The sequence below is a fragment of the Taurulus bubalis genome, assembly GCF_910589615.1.
Source record: "Taurulus bubalis genome assembly, chromosome: 17".
Lineage (NCBI taxonomy): Eukaryota > Metazoa > Chordata > Actinopteri > Perciformes > Cottidae > Taurulus > Taurulus bubalis.
Window position 1 is genome coordinate 14,084,396 of NC_136605.1, and position 16,945 is coordinate 14,101,340.

The window sequence follows — 16,945 nt, forward strand, 5'->3', positions numbered from 1 at the left end:
ACACACTGAGCTCAGTATCTTCACGTTCAGGAGGGGGGGCTCCCGTTCTCTTCTCGCGATACTATGCAGAAATCGGGGTTCGTGTTGTCCTGAGTCGCCCTATTTCCTAGGGGGTCGCTGATAACCGTAGTCTGTGATAACATAATCAGTGCTACAGGAGAACCCACAATATGAACTATGGTATGTCTGGTGTTGACATCTTATTTAATTATTTTGTAATTTGTATTTCATGTTTACATTAGGGTCCTCACATGAAGCATACTCCTGAATAAAGCTGCGTTTAATCAGCCAGACCTGTCAAGTTAGGGCATACACACAATTGTGATAACCAGTTCAACTTTCAAGACATTTATCAAGCAAACTATCGCCGGTTCCAGCTTCACAAAATGTAAGTTTTGTATGTGATAAAAAAAATATGGCTTCACTTTGGGCTCTGAGAAATTGTGATTTGATAATTTTACACTTGATCTTGCATTTTATTGATAAACAATTAACCAAAAACAACTGCTTTGATCGGTAATAATATTAATTAGTTTCAACCCTAAATACATTTACCATAAACTAACAAAATGGAAGTATTATTCCATCACATGAGTACTTTGTGTCTCTGGGAAAAAAGGCAGCAAATCGTTTTGCTCCAGGTGCACCAAATATTAATTTGGCCATTCATTTAAGCTATAAGCTTATTATTCTTTAGGGTACACCTTACCAAGAACTGTGTGTAAGTAAGAACTTACACACTCCGAGGTACTTTTGATAAAGTAAAACACTTCTATTTTGAGTGTTTGTATACATTTAGCTGATACTGCCTCTTTTACTTCAGGAAAGTATACTCAATACTTATTCCACAACTGTTCTGCAAAAGCAAAAACAGTAGAATGTTCAACATTGGCAACTTTTAATCCTGCGTGTTTGTTTTGAGTCCCCCTACTGGTCACTGAGTGAAACAACATCTCTTGATTGCTAAAAATAGCTGCTGCCTGAACAGCTCTTTAAAACACTAGATGACCCTCATACTCTTTGTGCAGCAATGAAAACCTTCAGTAGATCTGGATTCATGCCAAAATACAAATCCAAGCAACAACCAGTAGTTATTACGATCTTTAATTTACATAGATATACAGTTAAATTGACAAAAAAAAGAAGAGAAATTGCATTATGATCCCCTGGCTCTCTGTTGGTGCTTACAGGACAGACTACAAATGATTGGTGACATCAAATGAATTGTTGCAGGAGACTGTGGCTTTAAGGTCCTCTTTCCTTTGTAAGCAGCCAGGCACAGCATGACCAAGTTATTCGACTTTATCTTCATACTTCATCCACAAATGGTGTATTCACCAGCTGTCCACTAGCTGCCATGGTCTTCTTGCCATCAACAAATGATTTTGCAGCCTGTAAAAAGAGGGTTTTAAAATATACTACTTAGTTAGTTCCCATGTTGTGAATTATAACTCAAACAGTAGACAACTCCATTTACCGTCATAAAAAATAGTCGTATATCTAAATTTGAACACAAAAACATCTGCATTCTTGGATTAATAAACTTAACATTTTTGGAAATCTTTCTGCATTTATCTCGAGTTATTTCTGGATTACACACACACCGTAACATTTGTCAAAATGTTACGCACAGTCTTTGGTTAAAAGTGAAATAAAAGACACATGGGAGAAGTTTTCTCCTTAGGTTTATGCAACAAACCAACTTGATTAGGTTTGAGAAACAATCACAATTTGGGTTAACATAAACATTTCTGGCAGAAAATCCTAAAGACAAAATTCTCCCATGTGCATCAAGGTCTGGTATGTAAATAACTTAAGCTGAATTCATTGTTCTTTTTGCTGTCAGCACAATACTGACACATTATCGCAATATAAAGCTGTTATCATGAACCAGTTAGCAAACAATTGCCCATTTACTCATTCAGCCGATATGAAGCAACATTCACATTCATGTGGACTCACGCTTCTGGCAATTTGATGATTATAAGTCCATTAACTTCATTTTTTAAGCTCCGTTTTTGGGCTCTTTAGCTGATTAATGCTCCATTTTGTTTACCAGCTAGTCATTTAATGTGTGCGTCTGTGATTTTTTTTCTCGGACAGGTTTACAGGGCGTGAAGAGAAACTGAACATGATGATTCAAGATCGGCAGGAGATGAGACACTCACAGTGATCACATCGTCATGGGTGACGGCATCTACAGCCTGGAGAATAGCATCAGGGAGCTGGTACGCTGCAGTGGTCAGCGCCTGAGCTCCGATCTCCTCCAACAAACCGTCAGAGCTTTCTATTGACATCAGGTACTCTGATTTCACCTGGTTCCTAGGCAGAGAAGCCACACACACCAGAGTCAACAACATGTTGTTATTATTGTGGTACACAGCCACTTCACCTCTATGTCCAGCGTTACCAAGTGAACTCACTTTGCTCTGGTGACGTCCGCCTCCGATACATTTCCCTCTGCCACGCCTCTCACTTGAGCAATGGCAGCTTTGATCACCTACACAGACGACGGCAACAAACAACACATTTTAGATGCAGTTCCATTTGTTTTATTTGTCTTTTAAAAAGAAGTGAATTTAGAAAATCACCTCTCCTGCAGAGTCAGCTTGTGCAATGGTGTAGACGCCGAACAAGCCCGAGTCAGAGTATGAGGCGTTGAAGGCTGTGGCCTGAAAGACATCTGACATTAGGAGACAAACTCTGCATTTATAACTAATGTGACACACCCTCCTACAATAAACAAACAATGCCTTACTACTTTTATTATTTTTACTCACATCAAAGGGCTGTGTGGTAGCTTTGGCAATACCCTGGCTCAGTTTGCTGGTGATGCTTGAGCCCCTCTTTACATGTGGCCCAGCTCCCAAGATCCTTTGCAGCACGCTGAAGGCATTAGCTTCCGCGCTGCCCGTCACACCGCCCTCACTGGTAATCAGTGCGTGCACCAGGTCGTCATTGTTCTGCACCCGCAGCTCACCTACACTCAAACACAGACGCACAATAGCATCAGGACAATAATGATAGAGCTCAAAAGATGTGATGTCACGATTGAAGTTAAGAGTTTTACCTCCACGGTACACAGCCCGAGTCACAGGCGCTCCAGCCCCACTGCGGACACTCAGGAGCCCCTCGCCCATCTGCCTCAGGACGGAGTGCTTCACACCTGGATGCACAGATCAGAGAAAACTAACTTTAACAAACAACTTTAATGGAACACAGAGCACCTTCACGAACTGAAACACACCGCACAAACCCCAAGGATAGAAACATCCAGAGGAGTGGCCCGACTACCTCCATGTCCTTGGACAGAGGCCTTATAATATTTCAGAGGGGGAGACACACCAGCAGTTTACTTAGATCAACGTTACCACTATGACCGCAGAATACAGACTACACATTTATTAAAAAAATAATTAAAAAAACACTCACCTAGTCCCACAAGAGCCATTCTGCCAGTGGTGAAATTGTCCTCCACAAATGTCTGCAGCTACAGGAAGACGATAAGGAGAGGTGTGCATGAGCTGCGTACGCACTAACAAACAATGAAATGTTTATTCACACACCTTGCTAACAAAGATCTATACCTGTGTCGAGGAGACATGACCGACCATGTAGTCTGGGCAGTACAGAGAGTTGGACAGGGCGTTTTTGTACGCTGCTTCATGCAACTTCTCAATTACACCTGTGAAAGAACATAGAAAAAGGCCCAAATTACACAAAGCAAGCACTTGTAAAGTCACAGTGAAACAAAAACTGGAGTGTCTTTAGTTTTAGTAATGAGACATTTCTCTTTACCGCTCCATGATAAGGGTTCAATTAATTAATTAAACCTCCAAAACTATACTTAAATTATTTTTGACACATGTAACATGTGTCTTTAACATGATCATCAACAACCCACTATGCCCCAGTTCTGTTCCCACAGAAATTAAGAGGCCAATTGAGAAATTGCCAGTAAATAATGCACATGCGTTTGTCAGATCGGTCCAATCTTGCTCTATTTCAACTGGACAAAGGTGTGCCGACATGCTAGCAAGAAAAACCCAATACAACAATGTTTTGCTAAAGTTTGTTAGGAGCTGAACTGTTCCTGTTACTGACCTATCTGAGGACACTGCTGAGCCATAGCCTTGTCGATCTTCACCCTGGAGGTCAGGTCGTTCACCTCCCATGGCCGGAAGTCCTGAGCTGCAGTCACGTTGACCAAAAACTCAAATAATGAATCTCTGCGCACACATACAGATAAAGTAACATTAACGCATACTGAGGCATCAACACAGGGGTAAAACCACATTACAGACTTGACAAAAGGACTCACAGATGATCTCTCAGACAGTCTGCCGTGTAGACGGTGGTCTCCCTTGATGATGTCACACTGGAGATAAACAGATCACGACACAGTTGGTTCAATGTGGTGGGCTATGGTCACACTGGTATGTATTTATAGCTGAAAATGCAGGGACGTTCAGTGTGTGCATGAGTCACTGACCTCAGGCTGCCTCCCAGTGCTTCTACACCGCGACAGATCTTGAAGGCAGACGCACCCTTAGTGGTCTAAAAAAACAACAAAAAGTTGTTTTACAGCAAGATCTAAAAACAGGTTGTGTTTTACGATACACACTGCAAAAGGTAAATGGGAGCCAACTGTCCCCCACAAGAAGACACGTTCTCAAAATTACCAGGTTTGCTGCCAGTCGCAGCACATGAGCGACACCCTGATTTTCCACAGTCTCGTATCGACTCCCAGCTTTTACGAACACGCCGACGCTGGACATGGGAGAGTTGTTCTCCAGCGATGCGATCACCAGACCGTTCGGGAGCTTGGACACCTGAAGAAGAAAAAGGGAACATGTTACTGAAAACTTGTAAATCAAACTGTTAAGATAAATACATACATGTTCAGTTGGTGCAACAGCTGCATAGTCGAGAGCAGCACCTACCTGGACATTTTGGGGAGGGAGAGGTGCCGGTGATGTGCGGCCCGCGAGGGGTTCAGTCAGAGCTTCGCTCCTCCTGGCAGCGGCATAGCAACGTTTCTGTGGGAAGGGATGACACCAAATTCAAGACTATTGGCGTCCAGTGACCTCGACTCAACCCAACAGTGTTTCTTCGAGAAAGTGGTGAAGCTTCAAGTAGTGCAAAACGTTTGGGTCCAGTTCAACGGCGGACTGGGAGAGGATTTACTTTCTTGCAAGCGCGCCACTGAAGCAGGCTCACACTAGATCCCTGAAGAGTAACATGACATCTAGCATGTCATAGCAGCAGCTGTCGCCTACCTAACTCTGTTTTAAGGACACAAGTGATTGAGAGATTCCAGTGGTTCCCTTCCCACAACACCTCCTCCAAGTAATAATAATAAATATGAGAGGTCACCAGATGACCAACAGGAAATAAAAGCATTCAATTTGCCCAAAAAAACATGTTTCTTTTTCATTAAGTTCCTTTTATCTTACTTGATACTTTATACATTCACGCCCTGTTGCCTCTGAAGGTTACACAGAAAAGATAAGGACAAAAATAAATAAATCACTTTACGATTGGCCTGGTGACAACCAACAAGCATGATGTAACTATACAAGGGAGAAAATAGTTGATAGAACTGATTTTGTTTGATAGTTTTACTTGTACATCAGATTCAGTTTTTTATGAATCAACCCAATGAATAATGACATTTATACACAATATAATGGTCGTTTCTATATAAGGCTTTACATACATTGACAGGCTAAAAATTAGGAGTCTCTCTCTCTCTCTCTCTCTCTCTCTCGTAGTGCGACCCAATATGACCTGTGCAGCTTTAGAAACGTTACAAGACGAGCACGTAAACAAAGCTGTCAGTTCGAATACCCGGATGTCACTGAACTAAGGAGGGTTGTTCCCCTCGAGACACCTCGATCAAAACAAGCAATACGTGAAGTTCAGAGATGACCTTCAGGTTGCATTCAGCTGAACCACAAGAAAAGCGACAGAGCTAAACGGAGCCAACAGACTAACGTACAGCACGCGCACCTCGCGGTATATCCCGTATCATTGCCCAGGAACGAGTCCGGGATGTTTTTACTAAAACCGTGCACGCAAACCTGACGTTACACAATTAGTTAGCCTCGCGAGCTAACTAGCCAGCATGCTAACTGGAGCTAAACGCGCCTCGTGAGCAGCCCGAGAGGAAACAGCGGGCAGAGGTCAGCTCCAGGAGGTCACACAGCTCCGATCAAACGGAGGAAACTACGAGACTCACGGGGAGACTGTTAAGAGACCGGATTCCTCTCATGGCTCCAGACTATCTCCTTCAACCGGTACCGAAAGACAGATATGGCGGCGGACTGACGTTTACCCACAATCCACTGCATCTCACAGCCGATCAAAGACGACAGAGGATCTCAAGATAAACTCTCATGGCAGGCTCAGAATCGGTCGTGTCTGGATTGTAACACGCTTTTTGTCTGACGAGCTCTCGGTTCCTGAAGTGTCATTAGATTATCATCGTCGTCAAACGGCTCAGTTTTAACCTTCTCGCTCAACTTGGTCTACCTTCTAGACATGACCGTCAGAGTTACTATAAACTATGAGAAACTGGTTTGTAAACAGTTTGACAGCAGTTAGATTTAGGGAAAGAAAAGAAAGAAAAAAATATTATTCAAAAGTAGAAGTCACAAATCAGAATTACTTAATGCGCAATTAAATGAATCCCTAATTTAGACATTTTAAAGCAGCATTTGTACTTACTGATAATCTTTACTTGGTAAATTAATATTGGTCTAAGCAAGAGTAAAAATTTACTTTAAGTTAGGTATCCTGGAGTGTTTTAAAACAAACAGTATATTTACATTCAGTTTCAGGCATCCCTGCATTTCCTTAATAATGTGAATGTGATAATGTGAATAATGTGATAAATGTATACTTGTCCCATCTTGTTTATTGTCACATTACTGCAATCTTCGCTCTTACATGTAGATCAGTGTAATATTCTGAAACCATTGGTAGGAATGTAAATACGCCAGAAACTAGGCACAGTTGAAAAAAAAAAAAAAAAAAAACGCTGACTGAATATTCAATAATGAAAAATTAGTCTTTCTAGGTTAAAATTAAAAAAGCAGGGCAGGGCTCTTGGATTACATTTAATGACACCAAACCGGTATTTGCTTTTCTTAAATCACTCCTGTGTTTGTTGTTTTTAGGCTATTTGTGAAATGGGGGGAGGAGAACAAACACCTGCACTCTGTTAAGAATTACAAATCTTTATTAGAATCCACTCCATTTAAAGTTACTAAAATGTATGACTCATTACGTTACAAAAATATACACAACATATTACAAGTGGCAAGACAATCATTCGGAACTTTGTAAGTTCCGAATGATTAATTACAAAAACACTGCTCACGTTTAAACAACTTTTTCACAGTAGATTTGGCTCATAGAGCATCTTTTGAAGGCGCAAAATGTTTACTTTAAGTCTTCCTCACAGGTAGTAACACCTAAATAAATACGCCACAATATAATACAAAAATACACTTCAAACCGTCAAAGATTTGTGGCGCTCGGACATTAAAACAGCACCATAAACATACAGAGTGAGTTTAGACTGCTCACAGAGTTGTCAGTTACTTAAGATTCAGAATACCATCTTTCCTTCGTCACCGCGCCAAAAGACGGGACCGAAGTGAGACTCCTTCCACAAGCTGTCGGATTAAAAACAGACTACTCTTTGGCGCCAGTGACGGCTCAAAGAGCGCTGTGCCGAAGCTAGGCATCATCTCAGTTGGCCGTTTTCCACAGCGCCGAGCTTTATGGTACATCGTCCCCTGCGGAGTGCGCAAAGAATAACCATGAAAGAATTCCTCCTCAGACGCCGTCGCTCAGTTGTCACTCGACGTCCCGGGAAAGCTGCTCATGGGGATGTCCTTCCTCAGCTGGAGGGATACACAGCTGAGCCAGCTGCGACTGGTGGGCATCTCCCCGACGAGCTCCCACGTGTCCGTCTCGTCACAGTACCTCTCGATAGTGTCGTGATATCTGCACACAACAGGTGATCAGCATTAGAAGAAGCCACAGGAAATAAATCAGCACCCTTTGCACACTTGTCTTTGCGTTTAAACTGCACCATGAAGATTAGATGAATTGGTCGGATTTCAAAACAAGATTCTTTGCATTTATTGTTTCATGACTTTGATGTTTGAAAGGTTCCTAAAATGGTTCTTGGGCTCCGGCACAGGTTCCCGCTGGCATTAAGGGTGCATTAGATTCACAAGCACATTATTCTGACGGTTTCCCAGATTGACCCCTCACCTGTCCCAGCCTTCTTCTCCTCCCAGGACGTAGATCTTTCCATCAACCACGGCAGCGCCGGGCCGGTAGCGTCGCTCTTTCATGGGGGCGCACATGGTCCACTGATTGGTCTTAGGACTGTAACACTCCACCTTATCCGTGTTCTCCGTCGAGGCGTGCCATCCACCTGGGAGAACAAATGACATTTAACTTGATTTCATGAGAGCAGTTGCTGTGTTTTTGTTGTGCAGCGCTATAAAGTATATCACGCACCTATCGCATAAATCTTTCCTTTGAGCGTGCAAGCAGCGGAACCAGAGCGAGCGATCTGCATGGGAGCAACCTCTGTCCATAAAGAGGTTTTAGGGTTGTAAACCTGAGCGAGGTCTGTGCCGTCCCCATCCTCTAGAACCGCACCACCTAGCAGCACAGAAAAACTAAATCTGTAAATCCTCCCCGCCCAAAAAAAAGGATAACCTAGAGAAAAGTGTGCGTGTAGACTGCGTTTCCTACCAGTGACGTAGAGCAGTCCGTCCATGGCCACCACAGCGGGACTCGTGACGGCCATCTTGACAGACTTCGTGAACTGCCAGGAGTTGGTGCGAGGGTTGTAGCACTCTACAGAGTCCAGACGAGAGCTTCCCTCCCAGCCTCCCACTGCATACACGAAGCCGTCCAGCATCACCAGGCCTGAGGAGGAAGATAAAAGTCCAGTCACAGAGAAGACAATTTTACATAAACAACCAGAGAATGCTCCATTTGCTCAGAGACTTTCTTGGGAGCTTAGAGCAGATTGACAGTCATTGACATTTTTACAGTTAATAGTGTAGTTTAAATGATTGAACTCACTGAGGAACTCGTAGGTTCTCATACAAGGTACTTTTTGGTGAGGCAAGTTTTCTGTACGACTGCCTTACCCAACTCCGAACGAGCGACATTCATGGCAGCCATCTCCATCCAGGAGTCGAAGCAAGGGTCGTAGCGCCACATCTCCCGGCTGGCTGAGCCGTCAGGAAACTCTCCTCCCGCCAAGTACAGGGTGGAATCTCCAGAGACGCAGAAGACGGAAAGAAGCCTGTCACTGTCTGAGCTTAGCTGCTGCTCATTTCAGAGAGGCGACACAATATGGAGGATCCTAAACCTCGCGTTTCCTCACCTGACACGACCAGCCCGTGTTTGCTCACAGCGAAGGGCAGGCAGGCCAGAATCTTCCACTGATTGGTCACAGGATCGAAGCTCTCGACGCTGCGCAGCACCACCTTGTCGTCCTCCCCGCCAACTGTCACTATCACTTCAGCTGTATCTGTTGTCATGGCAACAGGAGTAGAGTAACAGAGAGGAGTGAGGCGAGGCGCGCTGGCCTTCAAAACGTGTAAACCTTCCCTCTAGGATAAAACATACTCGGGTGCAACTAATGATTATTTTCATCATCTGTTTTTTGTAGATTCATTGCAGGTTAATGAATATGTACCTTTCCATAGACAAGGAACAAAATAAGTCCAACTTATGTATGCATTTACACCCGTTCTTTCAGGTGGTCAAGCTCTATCGGATCATCACCCAAAACGCTTTATAGTGCACGGTGCAAAGAGGGTCCAAGTTATGAAACTAGAAAGTACTTATTTTTCAAGTGTAGCAAAAGTAAACGCACAAGATCTACAGATGGACAAAGGTGCAGCCACTACAGATAATGCAAGGAGGTAAACACCTGTGGACCTGCGCAGCCTCGCTCTGGAGCAGTAGAGTTCTCCACGCCGGTCCTTCAGCAGCATGTAGTCCTTCGCCTCAGAGATGAGCTTCTGGCACGCCTGGTTCTCCTTCACCACATCCAGAGACTCGATCACATCATGGAGGTAGTACGGGTTGATGAGAGGCAGCCGGATATGTTCAAGCACCTTTGAGGACCGAGAGAGATCTGATGTGACAGTTATCATTTCTACTTGCAAAGTCACAGGGCTCAGTATGTTGCCCATTATAAAATGGATGCACCTGAAATGTACCCGAGCTTGTGTAAACTGACCTTTTCAAAGCTTTGTTTGCGAGTGGTACATTTATTCAACCACGAAATGGCAGCTTCAAACACCATCTCCTCTTGAGGCACATTTAGTGAATCACTAGTAATGATTTCTGTGAGTTTGTCCACACAGAGAGACAGGAACTCCTCCTGGTGGGGGAAAGAAAAAAGGCACGAGAGAAAAAAAAAAAGTGTGAATGACAACCTACAAGCACAAAACCCTTTCACACATGAACCGCACAACACCGGATTCAAGCATCCTGGTGAGGGACTCTGGACTATCCGTTCTCAGATTAGCAAACACAAACACTTATTAGCCGATAGCAGGTATAATTGTTAGCTGTGAAAAATCTTTACATTTAAAAATGTCCCCCTGCAATACAGCAGAAAATAATGCCTTTATTACTGGTTTTCTCTGACCATCAATTGAAAACCCAAAGATATTCAATATATAATGGGAACTAAAACGAAGAAAAACAGCAAATCCGTCACATTAAGAAGCTGCTTTGACATTTTTGCTTGAAAAATGACTAAGGCAACAATTTACATGCATACTTTCAAAACAGACTGTTATTTTTCTTTAAACTAAACACCCATCCAGAAAGTTTACAAAAAAATAAAAAATAAAAACTCTACCGCCCATGACAGGAGGCATTATTCATATTGCGCAGTCAGCATCTCACCTGCTGAGAAACAGTGCTGAAGTGCTCATGAATGTAGTCCATGCTGTGTTTCTCCAGCAGCTTACAGGAATGGGCCTCGGCGAAGCAGTGGATGCCCACACAGTTAGTCTCATCCATCTGGCGCTCCATGAAACGACAACAGGCTTCCTGCACCGCCATCACGTCCAGCAGGTTGGCTGCAGCCAGCAGCGCCTGGACACAAAGAACAGAGCTTCTGCAAACACACTCTTCAGGAACAGTGACAAAACAAAAAAAAGAAGAGATAAGGGCAGAAACTTTACCTGCACATTTTCTTTAGAAATGTAGACCTCTGACGTGTAGGCGTAGCTCACCAGCATGCCAATCATCTGAGGCTCAACTCCATTGATGGCAACACGCTCCTGCTTGGACTCAATCAGGTCAGTGGAAAACATGGCCTTGGGAGGAGAGAAAGAAACACAATTCAGAGCAGCTTGCATGTTGTTTTTTAACTCTAACATCCGGCTTCCTCGTGCCAGTCACTGACAGCACCATATGAGAGAGAGACAGAGAGAGAGAGAGAGAGAGAGAGAGAGAGAGAGAGAGAGAGAGAGAGAGAGAGAGAGAGAGAGAGAGAGAGAGAGGTTTACCTGGAAGTAGGAGCTGAAGGAGGCCAGCACGATGCGATGGCAGGGGAACTCCTGCCCCCCGCAGCACAGGGTCACGTCACAGAAGGCGTTGTTGAGGCGCAGGCTGTTCAGGCCCTGCAGCACCGCGTTGGGGTGCCAGGCCTCCACGAACAGGTAGTCCTCGCTGCTCGGAGAGAAAGTGGCGGCGGCGGAGTCCTCCTGCAACACCGTGGACGGCGAGGGCGACCCGGCGGCGACTATTTCAGCCATGTCTCCCTTAGCGAGCCGAGTCTGGGAGGTTAGCGGAGGCAGACGAGACATGACAGTTATGCACGGCCACTTTGGATGAAACCCACGGTTTGGATGTTAGTCGGCGGGGTAGTTCTCAGTAAGTTAGCTCTAATTTAAAGAGTGATGGTTTGCACAAGTCGCGGGAGAAGCAACGAGGCAGAGAGAATATCTGAGATTGTTTATTCGCGCACTAATGAAGCTTAGCGGCGCAGAGGGAGCCTTTCGTTACCTCTCGAGTTAAAGTAATCCGTCGCTTCAGCAAAACACACGGCAGGTGCAGACAGGTGAGACCAGGTGAGACCAGGCGGTTAACAGCTGTCACAGTGAGGCGTATTACCTGTTGGACATACTCGTGACCGCTACGGCGCGAGCACACTCTCCTCTCACGCCGTCGAGTAACGACCAAGATTTAAAGGGTCTCGTCGGAAGTCCCGCCCACAGGTCAAGAGAATTTACCTCTGAGTACTTCCGGCTTCGCTTCAGCTCCTGCGCGTTCATTTAATTGAGACCTTTGATTGAGCGATAATTCGGATTTCTGTTTCTATATCTGTATATTATGAGTTATTATTAAAGTTATTCAAGGTTAACAACGTCTCAACGTTTTTGACAGGGCGAGCAGAAGTATTAATCTTGCTTTTCATTATATGACTGGTACTGCCTATTTACACATGGAGACTTGGACATTAGGGAATATTTCAAGTCTTGGCTCTGGTCAAATAATAATCTGATTTCTAACTGTTAAATTCTAGACTATGGTCACCAGCTCATTGCTTATTCTGTCTGCCGTTTGGTGCTGGACAGGTTGTGGTTTTATCAGAACTTTTTATCTGAAAACAGCTGCCTGGTGGGTTTAGTTTACGTCTCTTGTTGAACTGCAGAAGACTAAGATCCAAATCTGATCAGCACAATTCTTTATGATGTACATGTGTGTCGAATGGGTACATTTTCTTTCTTTATTTGCTTGTGTCTTCCTCACTTGCAGTAAGGTAGGTAGGAAGAGTCCTCACAATGTGACTGTGTGACCAGGCTTAAGAACCCACAACGTAATGACAACCAGAGGACACAGACACTTATTACCTAGGAGACAAAATTAGTTTTACGTTTCATTTATTTGATATTATCTTCGTCAACTGCAAACATGATTTGTAAAAATCTGCCACTGACTCTGTTATCTCATTTATGTTGAGAAACGGTTACAAATTATTGTGTTTACATGTTTACAATGATAATGTGGATTTAAGATCAAGTTGCTGGAGGTCATGCTGTTTGTAGCATGGATAATTCTCAATAAGCAGATTCTTGCAAGATCTTGTGAATTACAAGTTTGATTCTTTTTGCAGTAGAAATATGTGTTGAGAGAAACAGTTTGTTTTATACAGAAAATTAAACTCGTGGCTCTATTTACAAAAAGTAGACTAATTTTAAGATTCAAACTGGATTATAAATCACTGATAATGTGTTTTAGATCACAAGAAGCTGTCCTTCATGATGCCAGGAGTCTCCAATGTGTTCTTTCTGCGGGCAACAGCTTCCAGGATCTTCTTCCTGGGTCCCAGCTGAATGCGAATCCCTTTGAGGTCTTCGTCAGAGCAAAGCATCAGCGCCTCTAGGTCTAGGTGTTCTCTGCTGAATGCAAGGGCAAACTCTGGCAAGGACATGGCAGACAGGAATGCATCCAAAGGAGAAGTTTCCTCATCGTCCTCATCATCCAGTCCCAGATCTTCCTGATCCCAGGGCAGGTCAGCATCACCATTCCCCTCAAAGCCAGCACCGTCTTCGTTCTCAAACAACTCATTCTGAACGAGGTAGCCAAGACTTTCGTTGTTCTCGCTCGGCATGTCCTCTGACTCCAGCCCTATTTTCTTCATGAAAATCAGACCTCCAAGCCCGGGCCGATTGAAGATGGACTGTTTGACCTGGCCTGGCTCGTCGTTGTCATAATCTTCAAAGCCTGTCATTCCATCTATGTCTAACGTGCTCTCATCCTGCTCATTGAAGACATCCAGAAACTCTGGCTGCTCGGCCAATCCACTCTCCTGTTTGAGGAAAATAACGTTCCCGTCTCCTCCCAACCTCTGCAGTGTGCCTTTATCTTTCATTCCAAGCTTCTTCTGCAGTGTGCCCTTAACTCTGGCTGTAAGGGAGCCCGATTTATCAGCGGCAATAAGTTTGGAGAACTGCTCATTGACGCTGGACATGGTACTACCGTCTGAGAATCCTGATTCCATGCTGGCCTCTGACACAGACCCGGTATTGCCCGCTCCACGTTGCATTTTATCCATCTTGCTCTGGTGTCTCTTCTTCACCTTCTCACAGAGCTTCACGCGCCTCTCCGCTTCTTTGACGGCCTCCTTCTTCAGATTGGCGACCTTCTTGGGGTTTTGGTTGGTCTGCTGTGAGGCGGCAGCATCTAGAAAGCGCACGCAGTCCATGCGGTCACGAGACGCAGCGACGTCCATGGCGGTGTGGGATTCATTGTCCAGGGCAAAAAGGTTGGCACCAAAGTTGACCAGGAAGCTGAGGATGTGTATGTGGCCGTTCACCGCAGCGTGGTGCAGCGGTGTGTTTCCCCAGATGTCACTCCGGTTGGGATCTCCTCTATATGACACAAAATATATTAATTTTAAGTTATTTACTTTTGTATTTCTTGCCACTCTCTATTGTATAATAATATAATATAATAACATATAATGTAATAATGATCCCTCCTCTATCCAGTTCAAACTGGTTCGAAAAAGAAACATTCTAACGATTATTTATTTCATATTTTGGTATTTGATTTGAACTACAAAACCCACTTCTTAAAGGGACACAATTATAAAGTGGGAATATGTATTCATCCTGAAATACAAAGCACATCAGTGCAAATTTATTTAAAAAAGAATACACACATGAATATACCCAAATACAAGAACATTTCATAAACGCATTTCTCAAAATGTCAAATTATTCCTTTAAATGTAAGAAAATAACTTTACATAAAGTCTTTCATACATATACTCACAACATAATAACTAAATAATATCAAACAGATAGCCTAATTAGTAAACTATTAAGATTTAAAGTCCTCCTGTGCCATGCCTTATTGTCACTGTCATAAAAGGCCTGATTGATGTTTCTGCAACAGCTTGTCATAAATTCCAGCTACCAAAGCGGAAAAAGCTTCAGTCAATTCTGGCCACGTAGGTTATGCGTGTGTTACGCCCGACTAAATATCCGACACACATCTTTTCTTAACCTAATTTTTTAGTCAGAATGTTGTTCTAGTTTTAAGGCTGTCTTTTGTTGTGTTGCATGAAGGCCGGTGGGGACAGATAAAGGGGTCTTTTGTTTCAGGCTTTCTTTGGCTGATTAAACATTTGGCTCAGCTCATGGGGGGAAAGTGGAATTAAGTTTTAGCTCATTATATAATTATGCAAAATGTGTTGAAAATCGCAGAGGAAGTCCTAAATAACTGTTAAAGTGGTAATACAAATAAAAAAAGGCATCAAACACATAACTTTTCAGCCATGAAGTTCTATTGGTTTTAGTTTACTTTAGTTTTAGAGCATCATACATACTATATTAAAAGATAATTTGCAATAAAATGTACATCTTTATATGTCTTTGTGCAACAATACAGCCACAAATTTGAACATTTCAATAAACATTAGAGAACTGAGGCGATGATCATGGCTATAACTTTTATTTAAATTTGAAATGAAGCCCAGGAAGTAAAGTAACTTGTAACTTGCTTACTCTCTGCTGCATATGAGCTGAAGCGCATCAACATGTCCGTGGAAAGCAGCGAGTAAGGTGGGAGTCATGCCATCTTCATCCGCAGTGTTCAGGTCCTTCCTCGTGGCCTCTTTTAAGAGGTCCAAGTAGCCATCAATTGCTGCCTTGTGGTACCGAGACATCTTTTCACAAGAGCAGAAAAAGTCCAAACAAATCTGTTCCTTTCGTTCACTTTTTTCTCCCACACTCGAAACACAGAATGACTCGACCGCAGACCCGAGCAAACAAAGTGGCCACTGTGCGTCAACGGATCAGCAACTCAGAGCCATAAAACAAAAGCAAAGTCCAGTTCACTGCTGTCAGCTGCACACTAGGTAGATAGATAGATAGATAGATAGATAGATAGATAGATAGATAGATAGATAGATAGATAGATAGATAGATAGATGGATATTACTTTTGCTACAGCAACATTTATACATATAAGTAAATATAGTATATTAAATACAAAAATGCACAATATATATTTTTAAAAAATAGAATAAAATAATATTAAATTAACTAACAAAACAATAGTGCAAAGACGTAACCGAACAAACAACAGTGTAAAGGTGTTATAGTTGTGTGTTAAAGGGTGATTTATTATAAAGTGTTATTTCAGAGGGCAGGAATGAGCTCCTGTATCTGTGCCTGTGACAGCGGAGCTGGATGAGTCTGTTAAAAAGTGCTCGGCTGTCCCTGCAGTGTGGTGGAGAGGGTGGTCCGGGTTATCCAATATGGATAACAGTTTCTTCAGTTTCTCCACCACCTTTTCCAGACTGTCCAGTTTGCAGCCTGGCGCCGGCCTTCTTAACCAGTTTGTTAAGTCTGCCGGTGTCTCCTGCTCCAGTGCTGCTCCCCAGCAGATTACGGAGAATTTAACTACTACGGCTCGAGATCATCATCAAGAGTTATGTAAAGCTTAATTATGAAGTGGTCAGAGCAAGAGTTCAGGTGTTCAAAGTACAATTCTGAGTCACCTTTTCTGCTACTTTACAATACTTCTTTTGACTCTACATTTTTGTACAGATTTATTTATTTGATATTAAAGTGCAAAACAGTGTATAAAGTAAAAGTTATAATTACCCTCACCTCGACCAGCTACAATATTAAAGTAAGTTTAGTCAGTGTGATGTAATATAACTAATATTATCAGTGTTGAATAACAACATAGGCAGCATATAATGTATAATATGAATGTAGAATAATTGTCTGCAAAGTATCTCTTACTATAGTTGTGAAATAAATGTAATGGAATTGAAAATACTCAATATAAGTATAATACTTGAATAAATATATGTAGTTATACATTCCATCTTTGACTACTACTTTTGCTTGAATTACAG

General features: G+C 42.9%; 3 protein-coding genes across 3 annotated transcripts; all 3 read right to left on the reverse strand.

Moving 5' to 3' along the window:
- Positions 1-1,088: 1,088 nt before the first annotated feature.
- Positions 1,089-6,320, reverse strand: uqcrc2a (ubiquinol-cytochrome c reductase core protein 2a). Its single transcript, XM_079232526.1, has 14 exons — positions 6,242-6,320; positions 4,944-5,039; positions 4,683-4,832; positions 4,493-4,557; positions 4,322-4,378; positions 4,105-4,229; positions 3,588-3,685; positions 3,433-3,490; positions 3,071-3,166; positions 2,781-2,980; positions 2,592-2,672; positions 2,424-2,500; positions 2,169-2,322; positions 1,089-1,392 (listed from the first exon to the last, which is right to left on the reverse strand). Exons 1-14 carry the CDS (start codon positions 6,272-6,274, stop codon positions 1,309-1,311), a joined length of 1,374 nt encoding a protein of 457 aa, XP_079088652.1. The 5' UTR covers positions 6,275-6,320; the 3' UTR covers positions 1,089-1,308.
- Positions 6,321-7,235: 915 nt separating this feature from the next.
- On the reverse strand, positions 7,236-11,822 carry LOC306750230 (kelch-like protein 24; the record flags this gene model as incomplete). Its single annotated transcript, XM_079233625.1, has 11 exons — positions 7,236-8,016; positions 8,290-8,455; positions 8,542-8,688; positions 8,782-8,958; positions 9,186-9,314; positions 9,425-9,571; positions 9,977-10,163; positions 10,289-10,432; positions 10,966-11,157; positions 11,247-11,381; positions 11,574-11,822. 11 exons carry the CDS (start codon positions 11,820-11,822, stop codon positions 7,860-7,862), a joined length of 1,830 nt encoding a protein of 609 aa, XP_079089751.1. The 3' UTR covers positions 7,236-7,859.
- Positions 11,823-13,309: 1,487 nt separating this feature from the next.
- anks4b (ankyrin repeat and sterile alpha motif domain containing 4B) lies at positions 13,310-15,742 on the reverse strand (the record flags this gene model as incomplete). The annotated part of the gene is made up of 2 exons (XM_079232828.1): positions 13,310-14,441; positions 15,582-15,742. 2 exons carry the CDS (start codon positions 15,740-15,742, stop codon positions 13,310-13,312), a joined length of 1,293 nt encoding a protein of 430 aa, XP_079088954.1.
- Positions 15,743-16,945: the final 1,203 nt, after the last annotated feature.

Excerpts from the sequence above, each read along its gene's own strand:
- uqcrc2a (XM_079232526.1), bottom strand. The coding sequence starts at position 6,274 with ATGAGAGGAATCCGGTCTCTTAACAGTCTCCCC. Across the intron at positions 2,501-2,591 it reads AAGCTGACTCTGCAGGAGAG|GTGATCAAAGCTGCCATTGC; the intron begins GTGATTTTCTAA and ends TCGTCTGTGTAG. Across the intron at positions 1,393-2,168 it reads CCCATGACGATGTGATCACT|GCTGCAAAATCATTTGTTGA; the intron begins GTGAGTGTCTCA and ends CTCTTTTTACAG.